Consider the following 24226-nt stretch of genomic DNA (forward strand, 5'->3'; position numbering starts at 1 on the left):
TTCGCAGGGCATTGTAGATTGCTTCACACAGTTTTACGATAAGCTATACACGGCCACGCACCGAACAGTGCCTGAGGACCTTCAGTCATTTTTGGAATCCCTAGTGCTTCTTTGGCTGGGGAGGGGGCACAGGGAGTACCTTGATGTACCATTCTCAACAGAAGATACAGTCCAAGTTAAATGCAGCTTACCACTAGATAAGGCCCCGGGCCTCGATTGACTAACCACCGCGTTCTACAAGGCCTACGCAACAGAACTGACCCCACATTTGATAGCAGTTTATGAAGAGGCGCATACCTCTCGCATCCTGCCTCCTTCAATGCGTGAAGCCATGATACTAACGCTGCTAAAGTCCGGGAAACCCAGCAATGAAGTAGACTCCGACCACTATCACTAATAAATGTAGATGTCAAAATCAACCTCGCACAACCTCTGCACCTTTTTTTACAGTATTACATTATTTACATCCACACTCTCAGGCGGTCACAGTACTACTTGATGCCATAAAATCGTTTGACACGCTGGAGTGGACATACCTATTTGCAATACTGGAGAGAATGGGTTTCAGCCCTCTGTTTCTGGGTCTCATACGACTCTCTATATGGAGCCGTCTGCCAGGATCCGTATCAATGGCATGATCTTGCAGCCTTTCCTGATCACGCGAGGAACGAGGTAGGGCTGTCCCCGCTCTCCTCTCCTATTCGCCATTGCGATGGAACCACTAGGGGCATCATGACAGCATCATGCCGACAGGGTGCTGATGTTTAGCACAAGAGATCTCCTGGTCTCGCTATATGCGAACGATATTACCCTTTACATTACTGATCCAGCCGTAAACACTGCTCCCATTCTCAGAGAACTGGTACAATTCGAAGAACTATCCAGCATATCTAAAAATTGGGCCAAGTCCACTCTCTTCCAACTCACGGACAACACAGCTCCATTCCCTGTTGAGTACCCCCCTCCAGTGGGTAGATGGCCCAGTGAAATATCTGGGGATCTGGCTTAGTAGGGATGAGCAGAAGATCTGGAACATGAACTTTGGGCGGACCATTATAAGGTTGGAGGGAAAAGTGTGCGCCTGGGCTAAATTACCTCTGTCCCTGGCTGGGAGGATAGCGATCGCCAAGATGGTGGTATTGCTCAAATTGAATATATGACGTTACAACGAATTCCGTTGCAACGCATGCCTTTACCACGCATGCGTTACAACGGAATTCGTTTACCACGCATTACATTTACCACAATTACTAGCGTGGTGACGTCATACGTCGTTAAGAGAAAGCAGAAGTTTATTTTCCGTTTTCTCTTAAACGACGCTGATACCCGACGTGACTTCAGGTGAGTTTCTTTTTTGGGGGGGGGAGACCCCCCCAAGCCCCCCTTTTTTTTCTTTTTACCTTTACCACATATACCTTTACTACAAACCTCGTAGTAAAGGTATGCGTGGTAAAGGCTTTCGTGTTAACCACGCATGCGTTGTACTGCATGCGTGGTTAACGATTTCGTTGTAAAGGCTTCGTTGTAATGGCCGTTTCCCGCTCAAATTCCAGTATTTATTTGTAAATATCCCGGTCCCCCCTCAAACAGGCATTCTTCAAAACAATTTGCGCTTTATTTTTTTTTTTTTTTTTTTTTTTTTAAACCTTTATTGTGCATAAAAATAACAAATACGGGCCCACAACCGTCAGGCCGGCCACGATACTTTTAGCACAAGAGCGAACAATACAGTTCCCAGCGGCACCAGGAGAAATAGCAACAATCACGGAATAACTCTGCAAACGATTACGCGCCACCAGGAAAACAGGAGCAGTAAAGGTTAATTTTAAAAATTTTGCAAGTGTAAAACATAAACAGTGAAGAATAGAGATCAAGGAGTACTGAGTCCGTATCATTACGTCACATCATGAGCAGGCAACCGCATAGTATGGAATCAACCGTATAAGCTGGCATCTAAGACAACATGGCGGATCAAGGCAGAACAATAAGAGCGTAAACTGGCAAGTACACGCCACGCACAGCGCCACCCACTCCCACTAACCCGCCCCTCGGACCCAGGACAGAAATAGGTAAAGAAAAGCGCAGAAAACAGAAAAGGCCCATAGAAATGAACTGTATGAAATTAAAACCCCCCCCCCCACCCTACATCAATGCGGAGGCTACGGCCTACCCCCCCCCGGCAGTGTGTCTGTCGCCCACTAAAGAACCCGAAATATAGAGAAAAGAAAGGGAGAAAAAGAAAAAGAATCCCCTAATACTGGAGGAGGGCCAAATTCTAAATCACCCGAACTCCCCGGCCATTAAATCTCTCCCCTACCCACAACAACAAAATCAGAGCGTCCATACATAAAGAAAGCAGGGAGAGACATCAGAAATCGCTTCAGCACGCGTCGAGGAGGCGTCCCGTCCCCCCACCCGCCCCTCAAGCACAGTTAACACGAAGAAGATCACTCCTAACCCTGGCCAGATTTCAAGCGTCCACCCAAACATGATCCCGGATAGCACACCGCCCCAGATAGAACAAAGGGGTAAGATGGCCGCCCTCTACAAGGAGAAGGTCCCCCTGCACAAATTGTACACACCCAGTCACCAACCATGGCAATGATCCAGAATAGCGCGGCACCCAAGTCCACCCAATGCAGCATAAAACAGCGACTTAAACCCACAGCATCTCCAGTCTGAGCAGCGTAGAAACATAGATGCATCCCCAGCGGAGCCACAAACGAGGATAGGGGTTCAGCGGCCGACAGTGAGCGCTGAGGCAGGATAGGAAACAATGTAGCTTCCACGACATGGGCTGGCGGCAGTCCTGCAGAGAATCCAGTCTCAGAATGTTGCTCCAGCTGATAGTTACGCGGCAACAATGTCCCCATTTCGATTTCAGGAGAGACTCGGTCGATACCACAAGGGGGGCCAGCTGGCGAGGCACTCTCCGACCCTAGAGCGGCTGCTTCCAACTTCGCGCCGAGCGCACAGTAGCGATCATGCCAGTCTGCCCTTAAATCGGCTAGCGCTGCGAGGATGGAGGCATGGGTGATGTTAGGCGGCCGATCTAGTGAATCGGCAGTGCGGAGTTCAGCAAAGTATTCCGACCGCCGCTTGAGGCCATGGAGGGCGACACTTTCAGGGGCAGAGACGGAGCCCATTCGTGCTGCAGAGGAGACGACCGCCATATTGTGCACCAACAAAGGGGTATCCGCTCGTATGGGTGGGTCACACGATAGGCAGCTGGGGTGCGATCTCATACAAAATCCTGAGCTCCCCTTATTAGCGTGCAATGAATCATGTAGGTCCCGTCATGGAAACCCGTCCCGGCGTGGAGCAATGGCTAGTCGCAGCGGCCATTTCCGCCTCATCAAGTACAAAACAGCGCGGCTCACCTCAACACCGCTCTGAGGGGAAAAAGCGATGAAAACCCACTGCCGGTCGAGTAACACTTCCTCCGGAGGGATCGGTGCGGGCACCTGACAGGCGATGAATCGTAGCGGGGGACGCAGGCACACCACCCATCGGTGGGATCCAAGGAGCTACGGCCGTCTCCAGCTGGGCACATCGACCCGGGGCACTGGTCCAGGGCTCGGCACCGGTCGTCGAGAAAATCCGCCGTTACAACCAGTAATCGGGCAGGTAAGAGCACCGGAGAAACGCCACCAGCAACAGCGCGCCTCCCTCGTCCTTTCGCGGCTACTTTGCCACAGGATAGTGGTCAGGATAGATTATTAGCAGAACAGGCTCGGGGAGCCGGGCGATTACACGTCCGTCTCCGCCGCCATCTTGGCTCCTCCCCCCAATTTGCGCTTTATTAATATCCATGGTGTGGGAGGGGCAACCGGCGCATATCGTGGGAACTCTTGACACTGCCATTGACTCAGGAAAGGCTGGGTGCCCAGACATGCCGTTATATGCCTACTGTGCACAGGCCTAATTCTTACACTACTGGGTGAATCCCACCCCATTCCAGCCGCACACGGCGGTCGAGCTAGATTTGGCGGTGCCGGTTCCTCTGCAGGTTGCTATCTATCAACCCTATCCGCGGCCGCGTGATGATATAGCTACGGTCGAGACCTTGCACCGGGCATGGGACAGACTACGTGACAGAGCCCAGCTAAAGATCTTATATGCCCATACCGTCCCTCTAGCACACAATCCCATGATCCCCGCAATAGAGGAGGGAGCAAGTAGGTCAGTAGCTAGGACTCTGGGTTTACGCACATTTGCGGATCTATATCCCGAGGACGAATTCAGACCCCAGCCAACAACAACAGAGGGGGAGGTGGGGACCTTCTCAGAACTCTTTCTATATTACAAACTTCGGGTAACATGCAAGCAGATACACGCCACTTTCCCTGCCCCTCCACCAACTCTGACGGCACTCGAAAATATAATTCAGACAGCCTCAATTTGAAAGCTCATAACGAGCTTATATAGCAATATGCAGAACATGGTCCCCTCAACTCAGAGCTGCACACTCAGGCAACGGAGGAGGACCAATGGGTCTTCTGCTGCAATCAGCTCACAGCGCTGTCCCCCAATTACAAATTGAGATTAATTCATTTTAAATACATACATCGCTTTCACAGAACCCTAGTTAAGTTCCACCGCATGGGAATTAGAGCTGACGACTTCTGCTGGAGATGCAGCGACACTCCAGCTCCCTTTATACACATCTGCAGTACAATACATGACATAATAGGCACATCACCGGATCCTGAGCCGCTTATTGGCTTACTGAGATACGTAAAAGACACAGCTGCAGAAACGCGAAAACTTCATGCCATGTTGTTACTGCTAGATAAGCGCAGGGTAGCTATGTTCTGGGGGAAGAACGGAGCGCCCACAGTAGCTGCTTGGGTACACAACGTCAGGTTCTGCCATACACAACTAACAACCTTTTGGGAACTAATGCCGAGCGCTTCTAGACCAAAGGACATTTGGGTTCAGTTTCTCGATAGGGCTCGCTCGCTACAAGCTGAGACAGATGATTCCCTGGGACAGGCCAGCCCCACAGGCCCACAGTAAAGGAACGAGAGGGTAGCGGTCGGCTGCAAGAGGAAAATGACAGGGGATATGTAAACTATTCGGGTGCTAGCTGTACACTGTAAGATGATCGGACTGGTGCTCCCCCCCATACTGGAGATGTTCCAGCCCACTGGTCAGGCTGGGATCTGCTCTGAATTAACATGCTGTAACACCTAAGATAATATGCTAAACTCTGATTGTAATGCAGATCTGTGGTATTGCTATCTATCTCTGAAACACATGCAACACTGATTGCTTCTCTGGCTGAGTTGTTGTAACTGTTGGTTGTTTTGAAATGCCAATAAATAAAAGAAAAAGAAAGAAAAAAAAGAAAATGTCTTAAATTCACTCATGCGACAAGCTGACATAATGTGATGAGAAAGATGATCTTCAAGGACAGGAGACGCATTAGCTCTACTGGCGTACTCATGGGAAATGTTAAGAACAAGTTAGGGTCCCACAGTGGAATCACATAAAGTGCGGGAGGAAAGCTGTGTCAAACCTTTAATACGTCTCATCACAACAGGTTCTTTGAAAAAGGACAGAATGTCAGGCAAGCATGGAAAGGCTAAGAGGCCGACAAATAACCTGTGGTACTGCTTCCTACAAGGCCTTGCTGCGCTAAAGACAATAAAACAACAAAAGGACGTCAGTTTTGCTTGGCTTGTAAGGGGTCTGTGTTGTGAACACAATACCAAGTTAAATATTTGTCCCACTGTCCAGAAAAAAATAGTTCCTTCTTGGCCATCTTGATCTTCAGGCAAACAAGCACCTTACCATATGCTTGGTGGTTCACATATCTTCTGTTCAAACCACACAACTGAAATTGTCCATCTTCCATGACAACCTAAGTGAACCTTTTCGCTTGATCTGTTTTTATGAAACAATAATCTCTTACTTACCTCCGTCTCATCACTCTTTTCTCTATATGCTGTAGCAATGCTCGTTTGGACTGCTTTAATCCATGCCTGTCTCAGCTTTTCCGAGTCAGCCTGTAGCATACAGCTTCTACATGAAAGAAAGAACCCAGTTTTATTAAACCACAACTAGATTCAATGCTTATAGCCAGTGGTGCTGAACAATTTTCAGAGGAGGTCAAAGTCATTGTAGTGTCAGGTCTCCAAAATTACTAAGAGTTGGAACAATTCAAGAGTGATTTAAAAGGGGTAAGTCTAGCAAATGATAAAAATATATTTAGGTCAGAATGTGTGCTTTACAGAGTCTCTGAAAGGGAGCTGGTGAGATGGTTTAGCCAATATTTAGGTAGTGTATGAGCTACAGTGAGCACAGTCTAGTTGGCATGTCGTTGCTGATAACAATTCTGTCCCCAAAGCACCATATGCCCAGTAAAAATATTGCCCATACTAGCACTGTGCAGGATACTGTGCCAAGGAAAATGGTCCTATGAAAATTCAGAAATTATAAAGTACACAGTTTGCTGAGCAAAATATTGTGGCCTCATAATTTTGTGTCCTAAACATAAAAGGTTTTGTTGAAATACAGCTTTATGTCTTAACTTACAACTTAACTCTCAACAAGCATACTTGTCACATGGAAGTACTTATCGTAATACTGAAGCTGGCTTAGAAAACGTCTATGAATCATGAATTTATTTAATGAAGCACATATTACAAATTCAACTGTCACATGGCATCTAACTGACATTATACTCCCATGCAATCAGTAGAAATGTGAGTGAGTGACATGAAGGTTAGAAGCTGATCCTTTCGAAGTGAAAGCAATCCACACAGCTACCCACCAAGAAAACTAAAATCAAAGGGCATACCCGCCTCCAATCTCATTATCTATTTATTTATTTTATTTATTCAAAGTTTTATATAGCGCGAACAAGATCCTTACAGATATCAGAGCGCTTCACAATGACAGGGTAGGGGCAGTAGGAATGAACAGAGGTAATGGGAGCAATGTAGTAGTCACTAACATGAAAGGATAATAATAACATACATAAAACATATCAATATACAGTCAGGTAAACAAGTAATATAAGACGGCATAAGTCATTGATCCCACTACAGAGGTGTTCAGGTACACTTTGGGTGTGTGGGAGGCTTATAACAGTGTTTTAGTATAGAGAGAGCACTGAGTGGGGGCAGCGGGAGGGTGAATCAGTGACCCAACGTGTATCATATATTGGTCGGTAGTAAGAGAGTAGCATAATAGTGTCTCCCTCAAGTAGAGGTATAGTGCCAAAGGACAAGGTGAGCATTGACACAAGGCAAAGCAGAGTCTCTGATCCAACACCTATAGCGTTCAGGAGATCTTGGCCAGAAGGATGGTTTTCACCTCTTTCTTGAAGAGTGCAGTGGAGGAGATAAGCCTGGTTTCAGGAGGGAGCGCATTCCAGATCCTGGGTGCCATTCCTGAGAAGGAGCGCTTGTAAGTTTTCTCTTTCCGGAATCTACGGGGTTTCAGGAGTAGATTTTTTGAGCTTCTATTGGATCTCGAACCTCCTGATATAGACAACTTTTGAGCGAGGTAGTTGGGTGCATTGTGGTGCACTGCCGCGTGTGTCATAACTGCAATTTTTAGTTGTATTCTGGCTTCAAAAGGCAGCCATTTTAGGGACTTTAAGTCTGGGGAAATATGCGAATGTTTTCTTGAGCCAGTAATGAGTCTTGCGGCAGCGTTCAGGGAGGCTCTTAAGGGTGCTGTTGTGGATAGCGGGAGTCCGCTGAGGGCCACAATTCCGTAGTCTATTCGAGGGATGACTAACGCTTGTACAGCAGTTCGGAAGTCTTCAGCAGGGAGGAAGGGTTTAATTTTCCTCAGTGTGTTGATTTGGAAATTAGCTGCTTTTGTGGCTTTGCTGACGTGCTGCTGCATGTTGAGCTTGGCGTCCAGTGTGATGCCTAGGGATTTCGCTGAGTCCACGATGGTGGGTTGGACATTGAGTGCTGTTAGGTTGTTGAGCCATGTTTGGGTGATTGAAATTTTCGCCGGGGGTGAGATGAGAAGGAACTCAGTTTTCAGAGCATTTAGTTTGAGGTGATTATCGGCTAGCCAAGATTGAGTGTTAATAAGCGTGGAATTCAGATGTTTGATGTCTTCCGGGGATTGAAGCTTTAGGTACAGTTGTGGGTCGTCGGCGTACATATGGAATTGGACATTAGAAGCTTGGAGCAAGGTGGCGAGCGGTTCCATGACGAGGTTGAACAATGTGGGGGAGAGGGAGGATCCTTGTGGAACACCTAGATCTGCAGGCACAGGTGAAGATAGCACATTGTCGATCTTGAACTTCTGAGTCCGGTTGTGAAGGAAGGACGAAAACCATTTGAGAACCGTTCCCGATAGTCCCATTCTAGTGCTTAGCAGCTCCAGCAAGTTCTCATGTTTGACCGTGTCAAATGCTGACGAGAGGTCCAGAAGGATGAGGAGGCAGGACTCATTGCGATCAAGAATTTGGAGGGCGTCATCAATTATGTGTGTCATAGCTGTTTCCGTGCTATGTTTCGCTCAGAAGCCTGATTGATGAGAGTTGAGGAGGTCAAATTGGTCAATGTGTCTTGTTAGTTGGAGTTGGACACATTTCTCCAGCAGTTTGGCCAGGGTGGGGATATTGGTGATGGGCCGGTAATTGTTTAGGTCAGACGGATCAGCTGTAGGTTTCTTGAGTATAGGCGTCACTTGCCCCACCTTGAGGGAGTCCGGAATGAGGCCTTGTTGCAGGGAGCTGTTGATGATTTTGGTCCAGAGAGGGAGGAGCAAGGGGATGAAGTCTTTTACCGCATTGGCAGGTAGAGGGTCTGTGAGGTGATTAGAGGGCTTCAAGGTGCAGAGCAGTTTGCGGATTGCTTCTTCCGAGTAGGTATCGAAGTACAGACAAGATGCCTTGTTTTTAGGTTGAGTGTAAGACATTCTGGTGTTGTTGGGGAATCGACTTACATCCAAGATGAGGTCATTTCTTATGTTGTCAGTCTTTAGCTTAAAGAAAGCAGAGAAGGCTTCACAGTGTGGGGTGTCGCTTGTTGTGCTGTTTGATTGTAGGGGTTGAGTCTTTGTTTGGGTCTTGATTAGTTCGAACAGCTTTCTTGGCCTGTTTTTTGCTTGATCCAACTGACGGCTGAAGAAGTCCGCCTTTGTGCGCTTTATTTTCCTGAAGTAGGCGTTTCTTTTGTTCTTAAGCCTTTTGAGGTGCAGTGCTGAAGGGTCCGATCTCCAGGTGCGCTCTGCCATTCGCATAGTACACCTGTCGTCATTGAGTCTATCATACCAGGGGTTAGAAGTTTTGGTGGAGACTCTCTTCAGTTGAAGTGGGGCGACTTCATTGACTACTGTGTTCATAGAGTCAAGGTAGTGGTCCATCAGTGTTTGAACATCCGAGGCACCTGAAGGGGGAAGGAGGATATTGCCGATGTGAGGAGGCAGGGTAGAGGGGTTAAGGTTCTTCATGTCCCTTTTCCAAGTTTTGGATTTGATTGGTTGAGCTGGGATAGGTTTCACTTTTTCATTGATAAAGAAGGTGATAATGTGGTGGTCAGACCAGTCGCAGGGTTGGATTGCCTCCAGTTGTGTTGAGTTCTCTTTGGCAATGATGAGATCGAGTATCGAGCCTTTGTCATGTGTTGGTCTATCGCATATTTGGGTGAGGTCAAGCGCATTAAGGAAAGTTTTGAGACTATTCACCACTGTGTCTTTCTGATCGTTCCAGTGAAGATTGAAGTCACCCAGGTAGACTTGGGTTGTCTGCCGACCGGCATTGGAAGTGATCATGTCCATGAGTTGTTGGGTGAACATGAGGTTGTCACCAGGCGGGTGATAGAAGAGATGTAAAGCACAAGCTTGTTTACCCTCGCTGGTGATGTCGAGGCAGAGGAGTTCACTGGAGGGGAAGGCGGGAGGGGTGATTTTAGTAACGGAGAGGTTGCTCCTAAACATGCATGCAATTCCCCCGCCCGTCTTGCCAGGGGACCTGTCCAGCCTAATGATGTTATAATTGGGGGGGACTAGTATGTCCATAATCGGGGTAGAGGCTTCAGTAAGCCACGTTTCCGTTAGAATGGCTAGGTCCAGATCCCTAGCTAAGACGAGCTCAGCGATGTCGGAGGAGTGTCTCTGGGCCGATCTGCAATTGAGTAGGATGCATTTGAGTTTGGGAGAGAGAAGGGTGGTCGAGCTTTCTAGTGTGAGGGGGACTTTTCTGAGGTTGTTAGGGACGGAACCTCTATTATTGAGTGTTGGGAGCCTCAGAGGGTTTGTAAGAATTGTGGGTATGGGGATGTGTACGTTGGATATGTGTTTTTCCGGACCTGGGCCATAAGAGTGCAGTAGAGAGCATAATTCACGGTCCGACAATGGGTTGAGGGCACGCCGGGGGCGGTGGGCGTTAGTGCGAACGGGGATAGTTGGCCAGCGCGGGTGTCGTTGGTGGCGAGGGTATGTAGGGAGGGCGCGTCGTTTGTAGGGTAGAGGGATGGTGGGAGGTAGACTGCGCTGGGAGGAGAGAAGCTCTTTGATTGCGTGGACATCTTTTTTGATTTGTAGCATGTCCTCTTTGACTTGCTGGAGGGTGGATAGCGTCTGGTCAGGGGGTGTATTGGGGATGGGGTTAGTGATGAGAGCCATTGGAGAATCGTTGAGTAGTGAGTTGGAGAGCAGGCAGGGTATCGAGGGGGTGGATATGCTAGCGTTGTCGGAGTGTTCTGCAGTGCTAAAGAGTGGGATGGCATTCAACGTGGGGGCCTTTTTGTGGGCGAGGGGTGTGGGTGAAGTAGGAGAAGTAGGAGAAATGGGCGGTAGGTGGGAGGCATAGGTAGTGCCGTCAGTGGGAGACGGTGTCGGTGGGTAAAAGAGTGAGTGAAGGCTGGAGACAGTAGGGGAGACAGGAGGGTAGTGGGGGCTGAGAATAGGAGGTGGGAGAGAGGGGGATGCTAAGGTAGAGGAGACGGTATGTTCTGTATCTTTTGTTGGGAGGGTGAGAGTGTCTTTGGCAGGAGTGGGGAGGGAGCTGGGGAGGGAGAGGTGTCCGCCGTGGGGGGGATGGGAGTGGGGGGTGGATAAACTCCAGATGGTGGTGTGTTCAGATGGCAGCGTGTGGGTGAGGGTTATTGTGTCAGGTGTAAGAGGCTCGTGGGTGGGAGTGGGGAGGGAGTTGGGGAGGGAGAGGGGTCTGCCGTGGGGGGGAAGGGAGGAGGGGGTGGATACGGCCCGGGCGATGGTGTGTTCAGATGGTGGCGTGTTGTGAGTGGGAGTTGTTAAGTCAAGTGGGAGAGGTATGGAGGGGGTGTGAGAGGGGGTACGAGGGGTCCTGTTAGAGGGGCGGCTAGTATATGATGTGGAGACGTTTGTGACTGTTCTTGGGGAGTGCGGGGCGTTAACCGCAGGTGGGTCGTTTACTGGGGTGCTAGGGGTATAGGTGTTGTAGGTGGGGGCTGCGACGTCAAGGGTGGTAGTGCTGGTGGAGTTCTGGGTGGGGGTCCGCAGCTTGGAGAGGTGTTCTTTGAACTTGGGGAACATGTTGTCTAGCAGTTCCAGGTTCTTATCCGTGGATTGAATTAGGACAATCCCGTTATTGTAGATAGTAATGGTAGTCCTGCCAGGGAAGAGGCGGGAAGGTGTGGTAGAGAGAGTTAGGCCATGAGTTGTTTTCCTGGTGGTGGAGACGGTGAGTAGGGATAGGAACACTTTTCTCCATTGGGCTCTGCGTGAGGTGTGGAAGATGATGTCAGTATTCAGGGCTCCATTGCCCGGAGAGAAGTAAGTGTCGGCAAAGGGTGTTTCAGGGTGCGATCTCAAGAAGTTATGTTTAAAACGTTTAGTGGCTTTTTTGGTGAGTGTGGGAGGGTAGATAATTCTAAAAGTGTGCGTGCCGTTGGGCTCCATTATAGAAAGGCTGTGATGTTGGGTATAGGAGAGTGGACGACAGTAAAACTGTCAGCCGCTAATTCCAGTGTAAAGGAGTGACACTTGAGGGTGACCAATGTGTAAGAGGTAGAAGTCAGTGCAATCCAGGGACAACAGTGCCTAAGGTGCAGCTTACACAATGTGTCCAATATGCGAGGTAGCAGTCAGCTTACACCATGTACATAATATGTGAGGTAGAACCGGTTAGGTGGAGTCACATTTACACATCAGAATGTCCGAGGTAATAGTGGTGTAGTCGGGGTGTAGAAGGTGGCTGGGTGCCGCTTACATGACTAGACGAAGTGAGTAAGGTAGTAATACTAATCGGTGCAGCATCGTGAGGTATCTTACATCGAAGAACCCACACATAAATGAGGTAGCGAACAGTGAGTGATAGGGATAAGGGAGATATAGGTGCAGCTTACCGCATATATAGTATGAGAATAGCGCTAGATTATTAATGAGTTACTGAGTCCGATAAATGTGCAAGCAATTTACAGCAATAGCAAATACGACAGTAGAATATGAGAATATGAGGTAGCAATCAGTGCACTGTCAGCGAGTAATAGTGAAGATGGGTGTATATTGCCCAAGATGTAGGGTACCAGTGGTAGTATAGTACTGCACTAGAAGGCGGATCCTTATGCACATCAGGAGCTCTAGGTTACATAAAATGTAAAAATGTAAAATACAATAGTAATAAATGCCGCAGTAAAAGACAGACATTTAAAAACACAAAATAAAAGCCGCAGTAAAATACAGACACTTAGGAGCACATAGGTTTAAATATAGGGCTAAGTGAGGCTACATAGAATGGTACATAGGTTACATAAAATGTAAAAATGTAAAATACAGTAGTAATAAGTGCCGCAGTAAAAGACAGACACTTAAAAACACAAAATAAAAGCCGCAGTAAAATACAGACACTTAGGAGCACATAGGTTTAAATATAGGGCTAAGTGAGGACCTTGGTACCGATAGTGAGTAATAGTCGGCAGGACTAGTCCATGATGGCCGTCAGAGAGAGCAAGAATAGTGTTTAAAGATGGCCACCAAGTAGGGAGGATGTAGTCATTAGTCCTCTTTTAGTTGTTGCTGTTTAGGTAGCCGGGCAGAGCAGTTTCACATTCCGTTCCGGCTGTCTCAGGGTCCTGCATACCAAGGGGGTCTTATCTCTAGTTTGTTATCTGAAGAAGGGTTGCTGAGGGGCCTCGTGTGTTCAGGCGGGGGTAGAGTGTTCAGTTCAGTTTAGTTTATGGCCCCGGCCATTTTGAAGACAATAAGTTTTATTTTATACAAGATGTATCAATAAGAGGGGCGGCACACGTAACTTATCCAACAAAAGTATTGGGGCACAAACAATACCTTAGTCAACCTTCACTTAGGCGTGTTCTCTGCACGTCCAGCCGCCGGGGCAAATACGACCTTAATTGCCAGCGTTTGCGTAACACCAGCAGTGGAGCCCAGATCGACAGGCTCACCGGCCGTCACTGCTCCAGAGTATTGCATCCACGCAGCCCTTCCCAAAGAAAAGCGTGAGCGTGCACAGGTTCCGGCAGTTCAGGGCAGACCTTAAGGGCATATTCTTCCTCCATGCCTGGCTCGCCCTTAGACGCTGTGTGAGGGAGAGCCGTGTCAGATCCCTACGTTCTCACCCCCATTCCTAGGACGATGGCCGCTCACAACCCGCGGGGATCCGTCAGGTGAGCCCAGCCTCTCGCCCGCTCTCCGCCAGTCCGCCCGTCCTGCAGCTCCCCGACCAGGTGTCGACGCAGAGAGGCGCCGGGGACAGACCAGCCGAGCTGGATTTTGGCAAGCTCCGCGAAGTCTAGCCCCTCAATGCCTGCAGGGGTGGAAGCGTGGCGGAGACACTCTTCTCGGGTCTGCCAGGACCCCGGTGTGCCCTCGGGTCCGTTTCAGCCACGGGCGTCCCTCTCGTGAGCAGCTCAGCGTTCGGCAAGCGGTGCGGGACCCCAGCGATGCCGCCACAGCCTCCTCAGCTCCGGCGGAGATGGACCTGGTCACGGCGATCTCAGCGGTGGAGTCCTCACCGGTCCGGTGCGGTCGCGGGAGCCAAGCGACACCTCCACGGGAACCCGGACTCCAACTACTCCGATGTCCAGCGTCGAGCAGCAGCCCTCTCCACAGCTCGCTACACCATCCAGGGCTCCGCTGCGGTTTCTGGTGAGTATTTTTCAATCCAGTTACTTGCAGTAAAACCTGTTACTTGCATTAAATCCAGTTACTTGTTTTAGCCCTGCGCAGATGGGTGCTGTCCGGGATAAATCCATAAAGGGATCCCAGGCACTAGGAGCTCCGGACTGGAGCTCTTACCAGGCGGCCATCTTGCAGTCAGCATTATCTCCAAACATATCACCAAGACCATTAAAAAAATATAGCTACATCAATGACTCTCCCAGGAACCTTTATCTTTAAAAACTCCTTGGCCGACTGTTGCTTGAAGCAAGGTCAAGTGCTGCTCTTATTAAAACTAGTACACTGGATGCAAATATCCTTGATAAATATTTTTTAATTACTGAGTTCCTTTGTACAGGATAGAGAATGGAAATGAAAAACCTGCTAAATTGCAGAGGTTTTCACAGCAGAATTCTGTTTAGGCCAGTGCAATACAACATATGGTTGGATTGACTGAAACACAAAGTGAGTCTGTTTATTACTGTCAGTCCTTTTTAAAGGTATTTTAAGCTAGAAAACATCTTACTTGTGTGCAGGGAAAAGGAGTTTGCGATTTGAGTAGGTTCACTTTCATACCATATCACACATTATCAGAGTGTACTAAAATTAAATCCTGCTTCATTAAGATACAACATGTACATGTGACATGCCTCATTCACTGTTTGATACTATAGGGGATATACTTGAATGTTGAAAAAGAATGTCAACGTTTAGTGAAGAGACTACTGACGTTCCAAACCAAAGTGGCAAAACTCATTATTAAAGTCTGGACCACAAACTGCCAATACTAAAGAAGCCTCCTCTGGCTAGTGAATGCAGCACAGATCCAGGTCATAGCACCTGCTTTATCCACTAAGTGGCATGGAACAATGGCTCAGCCATATTCAAGCAGGCACGAACAAGACAGACCACCTATGTGTTAAATTGTGACGAACTCACCCCCAAACTGAAGCACAGCAAGCAAACCACATTTCCTATGGAACTGACTTACACAACAGGGCTCGCGCTGTGGAATTTGATCCAAGATTATTAAGGAATCCAAATAAGTGAAACCCTAACTCTTTAAATTCACTATAACTTAATCACTTTCTGTTTGAACCCAAGCAACTGAACCTATCTATTGAGCCCTCCGCCACAAAAGTTTTGATGACATCCAATGTCACAATGCAGCCCACATAACAAATAAATAAGGTTGCTTGCCATCCCATTGCTATTGCAAACCTTGGAGTCCTCCATATCGAGACCTGATGAAATAGTGCACCCGCTATTACCATTACCGGGGTATCATTAAGTGTGGGGTGTGAAATTAACCCAGTTTTACAAGTAATCCCCTTAAGGACCCTCTATCCAAACGGAAACATCCAGAATTCTGTTTTGCCACACTTATTTCTGCATGTCATGCTAGAGCTTTTAATTGGGCCAAATTCTTCCAGGTTTAACCAGAAGGATTTGATGCTGAACCCCAACATGATAAAACAGCAGGCAGGATTACAGCATGCCTTGTAATACACATATGGAAGAAACTCATGATTCCTCACAAACCGGTGCTGACAGACCTCTTGGGGTATGGGCATAAATGTTTAACTTCTAGTCGCAAATAACAGAAAATCAAATCAATTAAAACAAGTCACTTACTTTGTTGGTGAGACTACTTCAAAGCAGAAACGCCTTTCTATGTCTTCACAGTGTTTGACTGTGCAGAGCCGTAAATCTTCGACAACCACTGTGGGGTTATCCTACAGAAAAAGAAAGAACATGAAGATCAACAAATCCCTAACAACTCAAAATGCAACAAACCTCATATCACTCTTCATTTAAATCCAAGGAAGGGGCGCAAAATGTTAATATCATGAAAAAAACAAGTAAATCTATATGTTAGAAACAAGATAAAACACGCCATAATAAGTTTGTTTTTAAAATGTTATGGTTTCCTTAAGTGGAAAATCTCATTTTGCTTGGCGGGAGTATTCCTGTAGAATCACCAGGGCACTTTCATCTGGATAAGAATTATTATATCCAATTAATGAGTTCATTAATTTCCTAACACACTACAATCTTAACTTCAATGAAACTACTAGGTCTAGACAGAGGACAGAAGGCACTGCTATGTATGATGAATCAGCTTCTCTCGGTCATTAAAAGTTGAAATTATGTATACAGCCAAGTTTACTTAGTTGCAGAATCTAGCCCATGCTGCTGTGAAGTTTGATGGACAAAATACAGAGATTGTCATAGGCTCCAGTATTGTGCCTGTTAGAGATGCTCTCCTTTAATTCTCTAATTCAATGTTTATTGTAGACTTTGTGAAAAATGTATGCACATGTTTAGTGTGCGCTAACTTCAGTGGGCAAACAACACTCTAAATATTGTCTTATTTTCTGCTCGGAGAGGCTGCACTGGTCACACTGTTAAGCTGCTTGACAATGGTCATCATATAGTTATAAAAGATTAGTTGACATTGAAATACAGAATACTCAGTAATGACTGATAGGTCCATAGTCATTCTTAGTTTATAGAACAAGATGGCTGCCCTGTCATTAATAAAAGTCCATCATGTACATGTAAGACACAATTTTCAAACAACTGGTCTAACCTTGTGAAGACAGACTTCAAAAGCTATGTGAATGTAGTGGTAATATTGGTCAATGCTTCAAGGGTTGTGCACACATTATACAGCATGATCTTAGAAGCCTTGGCTCAAATTTTAATCTCAATTTAATGTCAATACATCTTTATTTCCAAACAGTTGTAATACGATAGTTTACCAAGAATGGACAGGCAAATTCTAGCTGCCATGCTGGATGAGCCTTCCATGTACCATGAGTCATATCCCTTAATAGTAGAGACACACGTTTATCATAATAGCTTTAGGAAACTCTACAACCCTCCCACTTGAAAGATAAGAGTTGTAGACCACATGATACTTTCTTGGATAAATCATGCATCGGATCAGAAGCCAAATTTTCTAAGACTGCCTTGGACTTCTGTACACACTGTCCCAATCACTGTCCCAATCCCCAACAGTCAGTCCTGCTTCTGTTAAATTTAGTTTTTTCTGCGCCGTTCGAGATTAGCTAATCTCAGTCAGCCAAAGGTTCAACCATCAATAATAGGAACATATGTTTTCTCAAATGAATACTTTATTTTTTGGATTGCTTTTATCCTGAGTTGCCAACTATAATATTTCCAGATACTATGCCAGAGTTGGGTCTCCAGTCGGTTCCCACTCAGATGTAGATTCATTAGGAAAAGGTACTCTTTTACTGTTTTCTTAGAGGTACATATGTCACTATCAGACTACAGGGCGGATTTCGTTATAGTGTAGGAACCATGGAAAATGGTTGCTACTAGGTAAGCCTTGTTCAACTGGTATGGCCAACTTTTGAACGCAAGGAACATCTGTGTTTCAATCTAAGGAGCTGTGAATTGACCAGACCGAGGAGAGGCACTTAAGGTGGAGAGACTCAAAGAACATGCTAGATGAATTAATTAGAACTTCCAAACCTGAGTAGTTGGATTTCACTGGGTAAACAGGTATATGCCACTATTTTAATAGCATAACCTATGAAATGACTAACATGCAATTTGCAACTGTTGTTAGAACACTATGCAGAAGAAATCATGTTAAAGTTTAAGATAGAAACCATTAAGATAATGGGTGGAACTTCACCAATAGGATTGCAATGAAACCTGAAAACAGGCAGTGAGCATTATAAGAAACGAGTTACTTACATGTAACTCTAGTTCTCCAGGGTTGGTATCTTTCATATATTCACATGCTTGAATTGTTCCCTGTTGTCAGGCTGGGAATACCCAGTAATATTAAAATAGTGGTAAACAGGGTTAAAATGGTCTTAAGTCTCAGCAATAGTATTTGCTTAGTAGCAAATCAAACTCATTTGAAGCAACTGGACTTCAGCCAATGACATGGAAGTGCTAGCTTTCCAACTCCTCTAGAGGTCACTATAGCCCAGATTTCAGCTTTGGTGTAGCAGAAGGTGATGCAGGCTTATAATCAATGCATGGTTGGCTAGTTTTGAGGAATTGAAGGAAACAAATATTTGGTCAGCAGAAGAAATGTCTTTTGTTTTGTCTATGTGAAACAATGAATCTACATGCATAAAGTGAGTCCAATGACTTCATCTGATGTTGTGGGATTTAGGAAGAGGGAGCACAGAATGATGGGAAAGTTCAGGTGAAAATCAGAGGGAACTTTGAGTACAAACTTCAATAAGTTCATAGGATGAATTTGTCCTCATTAAAACGGAAATAGGGTTATTTTACAGGGAATGTGTGAATTCTCTGTGTTCTTCGTGCTGATGTAACTGCTAAACGCATTGCTATCTTCCAGGAAAAGAGTTTTATATGTGCTTTATGGATGGGTTCTAATGGAGGCAACATGAGCTTGCTGAGCACAATATTAAGTTCCAATGGAACTAGTGGTTCCATACTGGAGGGAAAGCTCTGACAATTCCTTTCAAAAATTGATTTATGATTCTTTGAATGGTGTCAATCATCCGTTGCATTGCAATCAAAATGCAAACAGCACCTGGAACATATCAGGTTGGTCATATCCATGACAAGCCTGTAATGTGGAAATGTCCTCAACAGTATTTGACTAGTCATCATAGTCTCAATAAGGTTACTGTTCATCCATTGCATCTCCTTCAAATTATGGTACATAGAATGAATGAATGAATGAATGTTGGATTTATAGAGCGCGTGGTTACCCTGGAGCGTCCCAGCGCTGTACCACTGGGGAACCCGTCCTGGCTTTCCCCGTGAGATGGTCCCTTTACTGGGCATCCCCAAGGTGAAGCCAGGCATCCCCGGCAGTGGTGGGGCCAGAGTGGAGATTAAGCAAGCTATTGCCCAGAGTTGCAGCGTGGGACCCCATGGTTAGAGTGGCACCGAGGCGAGATTTATCGGACCCGCTGACATTGCGAACATCCAACTGCATAGGGCTATAGGCAGTCTGTAAAGTACCTCGTTCACTGCATTCCCTCTACAATTCAGAGTCTGGAATTTGCATTGGAAAGTGTGCTGGCACTTCAATACCTAAAAATTGGCTGATGTGGAAAGAAACTGTTGTCAACGCTATGGTCATCAATAGGGGTCGATATTGGCATTGACTGGGTCGACATCAGGAACAAGGTCATTCTTGGTGTTGTCGACAGTAGGCTGGTCAACGCAATGTCAACGATGGTGACACTGAAGTTATCGTTGACAATGGTGGCTTTTTCAAATTCAATAACGATGAAGACACCTGTAGAGGCTGGAAGTCAGTCAGAGGGTCCAGAAAGCTTACTTATTCACATACTAATTCACTTCCCACCCACTGGACTTCAGGCAACACATTTCTATAGTCTAGGAAGTTTCTCCTTCCCCTCAAGATGAGCCAGGCTAAATAAGTGGCACTCAAATGAATTCCCCTTTAATAATGTGAGCCAAACGTTAAGTTTGAACATCAGAAGACATCTGCTCCAGCATTTGCAAAATCTCCATTTCAAAGTTTGCATTGTTTACCCTTCATATTTTCTCACGTTGCTATGATCACAAGGATACTGCTTCCTCAAGCATTGCCTAAATATTTTCATATTCCCTAATATATGTATCCAGTCATCACTTTACACTTCACACCCCTGAACTGATCAGCTGTTCTTGCTAAAGCGGAAGTCTAGTGGCAGCTGAGGAGTGGGCATATTGTTCATCTGAATCTAGTGCCCGTGAGAAGTATCTAATAGACCACTGTAACACATGGAAATTGTTGCTTCTTTCTACAGTGTTGCATCCTCAGATTGCATGCTGTTTGACCCCTGCACGAAAACTGACCTCGACTTACTACTTCTGGATGTCACCTCTACATATAATCTCTATTAATACATTTCTGCAAATTGCCCACACCTGGATTCAAAGATCATAAACTCCTGTGTAATACCCCTGCACATCTCCTAGCTCATTTATTAATTCCACTAGCCATCGACATGAATTTACAAACATCCTACTACGGATTACACATACATCATTGTAATTTAACTTACCACAAAGAAACTTAAGTAAACACATGGAATGGTTTCCCAGAGAGCACAAGATTAATTCCTATAACCAATAAACAACGAACCACTAACCTTGTTTCCCCAGAGCAGCATGCAGCCCAGTGTAAAGCTCTTCAATGCCTCGTCAGCAGTTCAGAGCACTATAAAATGAGATTACTATTGACAAAAAACTCACTTCTCCTTTCCATCCCATTGCATAGGATTTATTGCCCAAACGACATCTAGATACCTTTCTAGGATCCAAGCTCACTTTTAGATGTACGTCATATTATTTCTTCTGCTCTACGCCCCCTTTCTCCAATATCTCACAGATTATTTAATCCCCTTCAGAAGTACTGGATCCAGTTTTGCACGCAGGTTGAATGCAAGTAGCACTTACCCATTAGGTGGGACGGACACTGGTGTCTCACATATCCCCCCTTTCTGAACGTGGGTTGGTTTATCTTAATATGTCTTTTTGAGTCAACCCAGCAATGGCCCTAAAACTGCTTTTAAGATAACATTTTCGCTGCTTCTCTAGTGTTAATTCTTTACTGCCACTTTCCCCATGTTTATAATCAGAGTTGCAATTTATGAGACTGGACACCACTATTATGGAATGCCTGATTATTTGAAATGTGTAGCATTTGTGTTAAGCTTTTCAATTAACACACGGTTAAAAGAAAAAAAACAAAGTAAACATAGGGGAATTGTAAAAATGTTGTAAGTTACTTGTTCAAATGTCAAGTTTAACAAGAATGACAATGTAAAGGAAGGGCTTGTAGACAGCAATGTAAACATAATGTTAAAATGACATAACATAAATGCTGCTGATCTAAAAGAGATGCATCATACCAAACACACATCTTGGCTATTCTGGTGTATGTATTTACATTAATTTCTGGAATGTCTTCCTGCACTTTTGTGAGACATTAATTACTTTACAATCAGGATAATACTACTAAGCATCACACGGGAAGGACATGCCTATGATAACTGAACATTTTTGAAGGATGCAAGCCTTTGAGAGACGTCAGTTACAACATTCTGAGATTTTCCTTAGAATTAATAATTGAATCATTGTAACTGAATGTCATTCGATCAGTATGTCTATATGCACTGCTAATGTTTTGTTCTAGGATAAAGTCAATTCATAGAGTATTGCAAATGTTAGAGAGTGGAGGTGTAAGGTAAAGTGTACTTTCCACTCCACATTCACTCTATAGCCAAATTTAACTGGGTGCATGTATGGTCATGAAATTAGACCGTGTACTATTGAAATTCAACAACTTGAGCATTAATGTTGTCATTAGCAGTCCCTATGGAAAATAATGAATAAGCGGAACAATTTTTTTAAATGGCACCCACATAAATTATTTAAAAGACTAGAAAATTGAAAGAAATAACAAAACTAGAAATCTTATTATAATAAAAAAACAGCAGGCAAATTACAAAAGATATGAATTGTAAATTCAAAGATGCAAAAAGAAAATGTTTATATATTGGAATTCGCACTGCAAATAATTGATGTCAGAATAAGTCAGATTTTTTTAATTTGAAAATGTATTTATCCTCAGTATTTCAGGCAATTGTTGTTGGGGGAATCTTTGAATCTCTTTAACTGTTTTATTATTTGACGTGGGTGAATCAGTCGATTCATACTTGTGTCCGTCCACTTATCTAAATTTGTTATTCAGCACCTTTGTTCAATGGTGTTCAAGTAGGGGTTGCACTCACTAAGCAAGCTTAGCGTCTTCATGAAAGTAGTAAGTGATCATGATGGGAAGGAGTAGCACACAGACAAATACACATTATACAAACATAGACGGGTGAAGCCACTAACAATTAAAGGTTCTGAGAGTTTTTGACAATGTGAGATTCACACACTAATGTTTTACTTGTAAACCCACTTTTGTAGTAAGTATGTTTATTGTTGATGGCATACAATCAAAGTTCTTTATTAGTTTGCTGACCATGATGTAACAAAAATGTGATGCTTGGGAACAGGGAAGTCAATCACATGCCAAAGGTATCACAGATTCCTAGACAGACAGAGTGGCAATTCATCCTGCCATTACACAAAATGTTCCTTTGGCCATCAAAGATGGAAAAATCAAAGGAGAGCGAGGAGGTCCTAAGGAAGACGATACATGATGAAAATAAAAAAGAGAGGGCAAAATCACAATAAGGATAACAAAAATAAATGAAGCACCATTTTGTGGAACAAAGTCCTCTTTAGCCATCTTAAATCTTTACCTTCATTTTTTTCTGATATACCAGTTGGTTGTTTTGTATTGAGAACCAGCGCCTGTATGAAGTAAGGTATAAATACATTATAAAAAAGCTGCCTGGGATTACCACACACATGTTGATAACATAACAGAAGTATTTAGCAATGTTATGTCACATAAAACATTGAATGTTAGAACACGGGAGTGAAATGAAATGGTTTCACCTATGTTTACTCAATCAGTAAAACATTACTCATTAGTGCAAGCAGCTCCCAAAGTTTTGTTTAAAGCAGATTACAAAAGCAGTAAAGGAGAAAAGTTAAGGGACAGCAGAGGAAACTCTCAGTAAACAATGAAACAAACGTACATTGGACTGGAGTCTATGTAATAGCTACACAGCAGTTTCACAAACTAATGAAACAATAGCCAAGGGCATCAGACAATCTCTCTAGACTACCTGAAGCTGACTTATTTGCTTGCCTATTTTTTGCTAAGGAGTAAAGATTTAAACACTTACATGACTCTTTACTTGTGACCTCTTTATTCTGATTTGCAATTTCTTTTTATTTTCACATGGAGTTTTCAGCACTAAAAGTATTCAAAAACTCCAGGTGAAAGACTGGCCAAAAGGAGGAATTTACAGGAAAACCGGACCCGATTACCAATTTCCCTAGTAATTTCACATTTCTTAGTGGACCCTTCGAATCGTAATTGTAATTGGCTGAATTGCCCTCATTCATGTTACCACCGGAGTTACAAATACCCTGGTATAACAAGTATAACCTCATTCTCAGGAACTGTATTGTTAACAGTACATCTGGTTATATATACAAATGCATTGAAAGAAACAATTAAATATGCAAATCTATAGTTATGGCTTTTGCAAGGAGCAAATGACTTGCTCTATGTCGTGCTATTTAGGTACACAAATACCACATTGCTGACTTCTGCTGCTGAAAGAGTTGTTCTCAGCAGTCTATGCTAGTGGATGATGAAGGGAAATAAGATCTAGAGTAAACTAAATGTGATTTACCATTCAGGATGATTTGGCTAGAAGCAATTACATCAAAAGCCACTTTGATAACTATTTGCAAAAACTCTGCCTACACAACATAACTAAAAGAAAATGAGGAATGGGGGCATGGAAGCTATAGATTTTACAGTGTAATACATCTTTGAATAATTTACTTTAAAAACTCTACAGAGGGATGCAATTGTACAGTAATAGGCTGTGCACATTACATTAGTTTTTCTATCCTTTACAATGCCTCATTTTAAGGAAAAAACAACTTTAACCCATCTATCCTGCATTCCTTTCCACTACCAGGCAACTTTCCCATTCGTCCATGACCCTTTCTAGAAACTCACTGATCTTTCCCAAAATTATGGTTACCAATCAGCATGGGCATAGCTATCACTGGGCAATGCAGGTGAAGATTCAGCAGAGTCCAAGTGGTGTGGTGTCCAGTGCAAAAGAAACTTCAGTCACAGTTGTCAAATTACCCTGATTATGACCGTCCTTTACCACCCAAATGAAAGTGCGGGGACAAATGTTCTTGTTTGCACTAGGGCCCAAAGCAGCCTTGCTCAGCTACTGCAATCACCACACCCTCAGTAACTTCAGGAGTAGATTTCAAAACTGACAGCCTCCACTACAATTTGTGTCTATATCATGTTGTCAAAGACTAAGAGGAGTACTCGCTTCTACTTTGGAATGAAGATGGGGAACACACCGTGTTCGTTGGAAAAATTCCAACGTATTTTTGGCCTAGGGCCTTCTTCAGAACCTAGACCATATACAAATATTTGAAATCCAGACAGATATCACTACTTTGGTGTAAGAACAGTGACACAAAATTACAGTGCTCACTGCTCAACACTGAA

At 44.6% G+C, this 24226-nt stretch overlaps 1 protein-coding gene across 4 annotated transcripts in view; it reads right to left on the reverse strand.

Moving 5' to 3' along the window:
* ACAP2 (ArfGAP with coiled-coil, ankyrin repeat and PH domains 2) overlaps nt 1-24226 on the reverse strand; it is a 402961-nt gene that overhangs the window by 90799 nt on the left and 287936 nt on the right. For all 4 annotated transcript variants that reach the window (XM_078666362.1, XM_078666364.1, XM_078666363.1 and 1 more), the window contains 3 exons: nt 22368-22419; nt 15712-15812; nt 5922-6027 (listed from right to left, as the gene is read on the reverse strand). In XM_078666362.1, coding sequence (XP_078522488.1) covers nt 5922-6027; nt 15712-15812; nt 22368-22419 — 259 coding nt within the window. The remainder of the gene's footprint in view (nt 1-5921; nt 6028-15711; nt 15813-22367; nt 22420-24226) is intronic.

This window comes from Lissotriton helveticus, chromosome 11, assembly GCF_964261635.1.
Source record: "Lissotriton helveticus chromosome 11, aLisHel1.1, whole genome shotgun sequence".
Classification (NCBI taxonomy): Eukaryota; Metazoa; Chordata; class Amphibia; order Caudata; family Salamandridae; genus Lissotriton; species Lissotriton helveticus.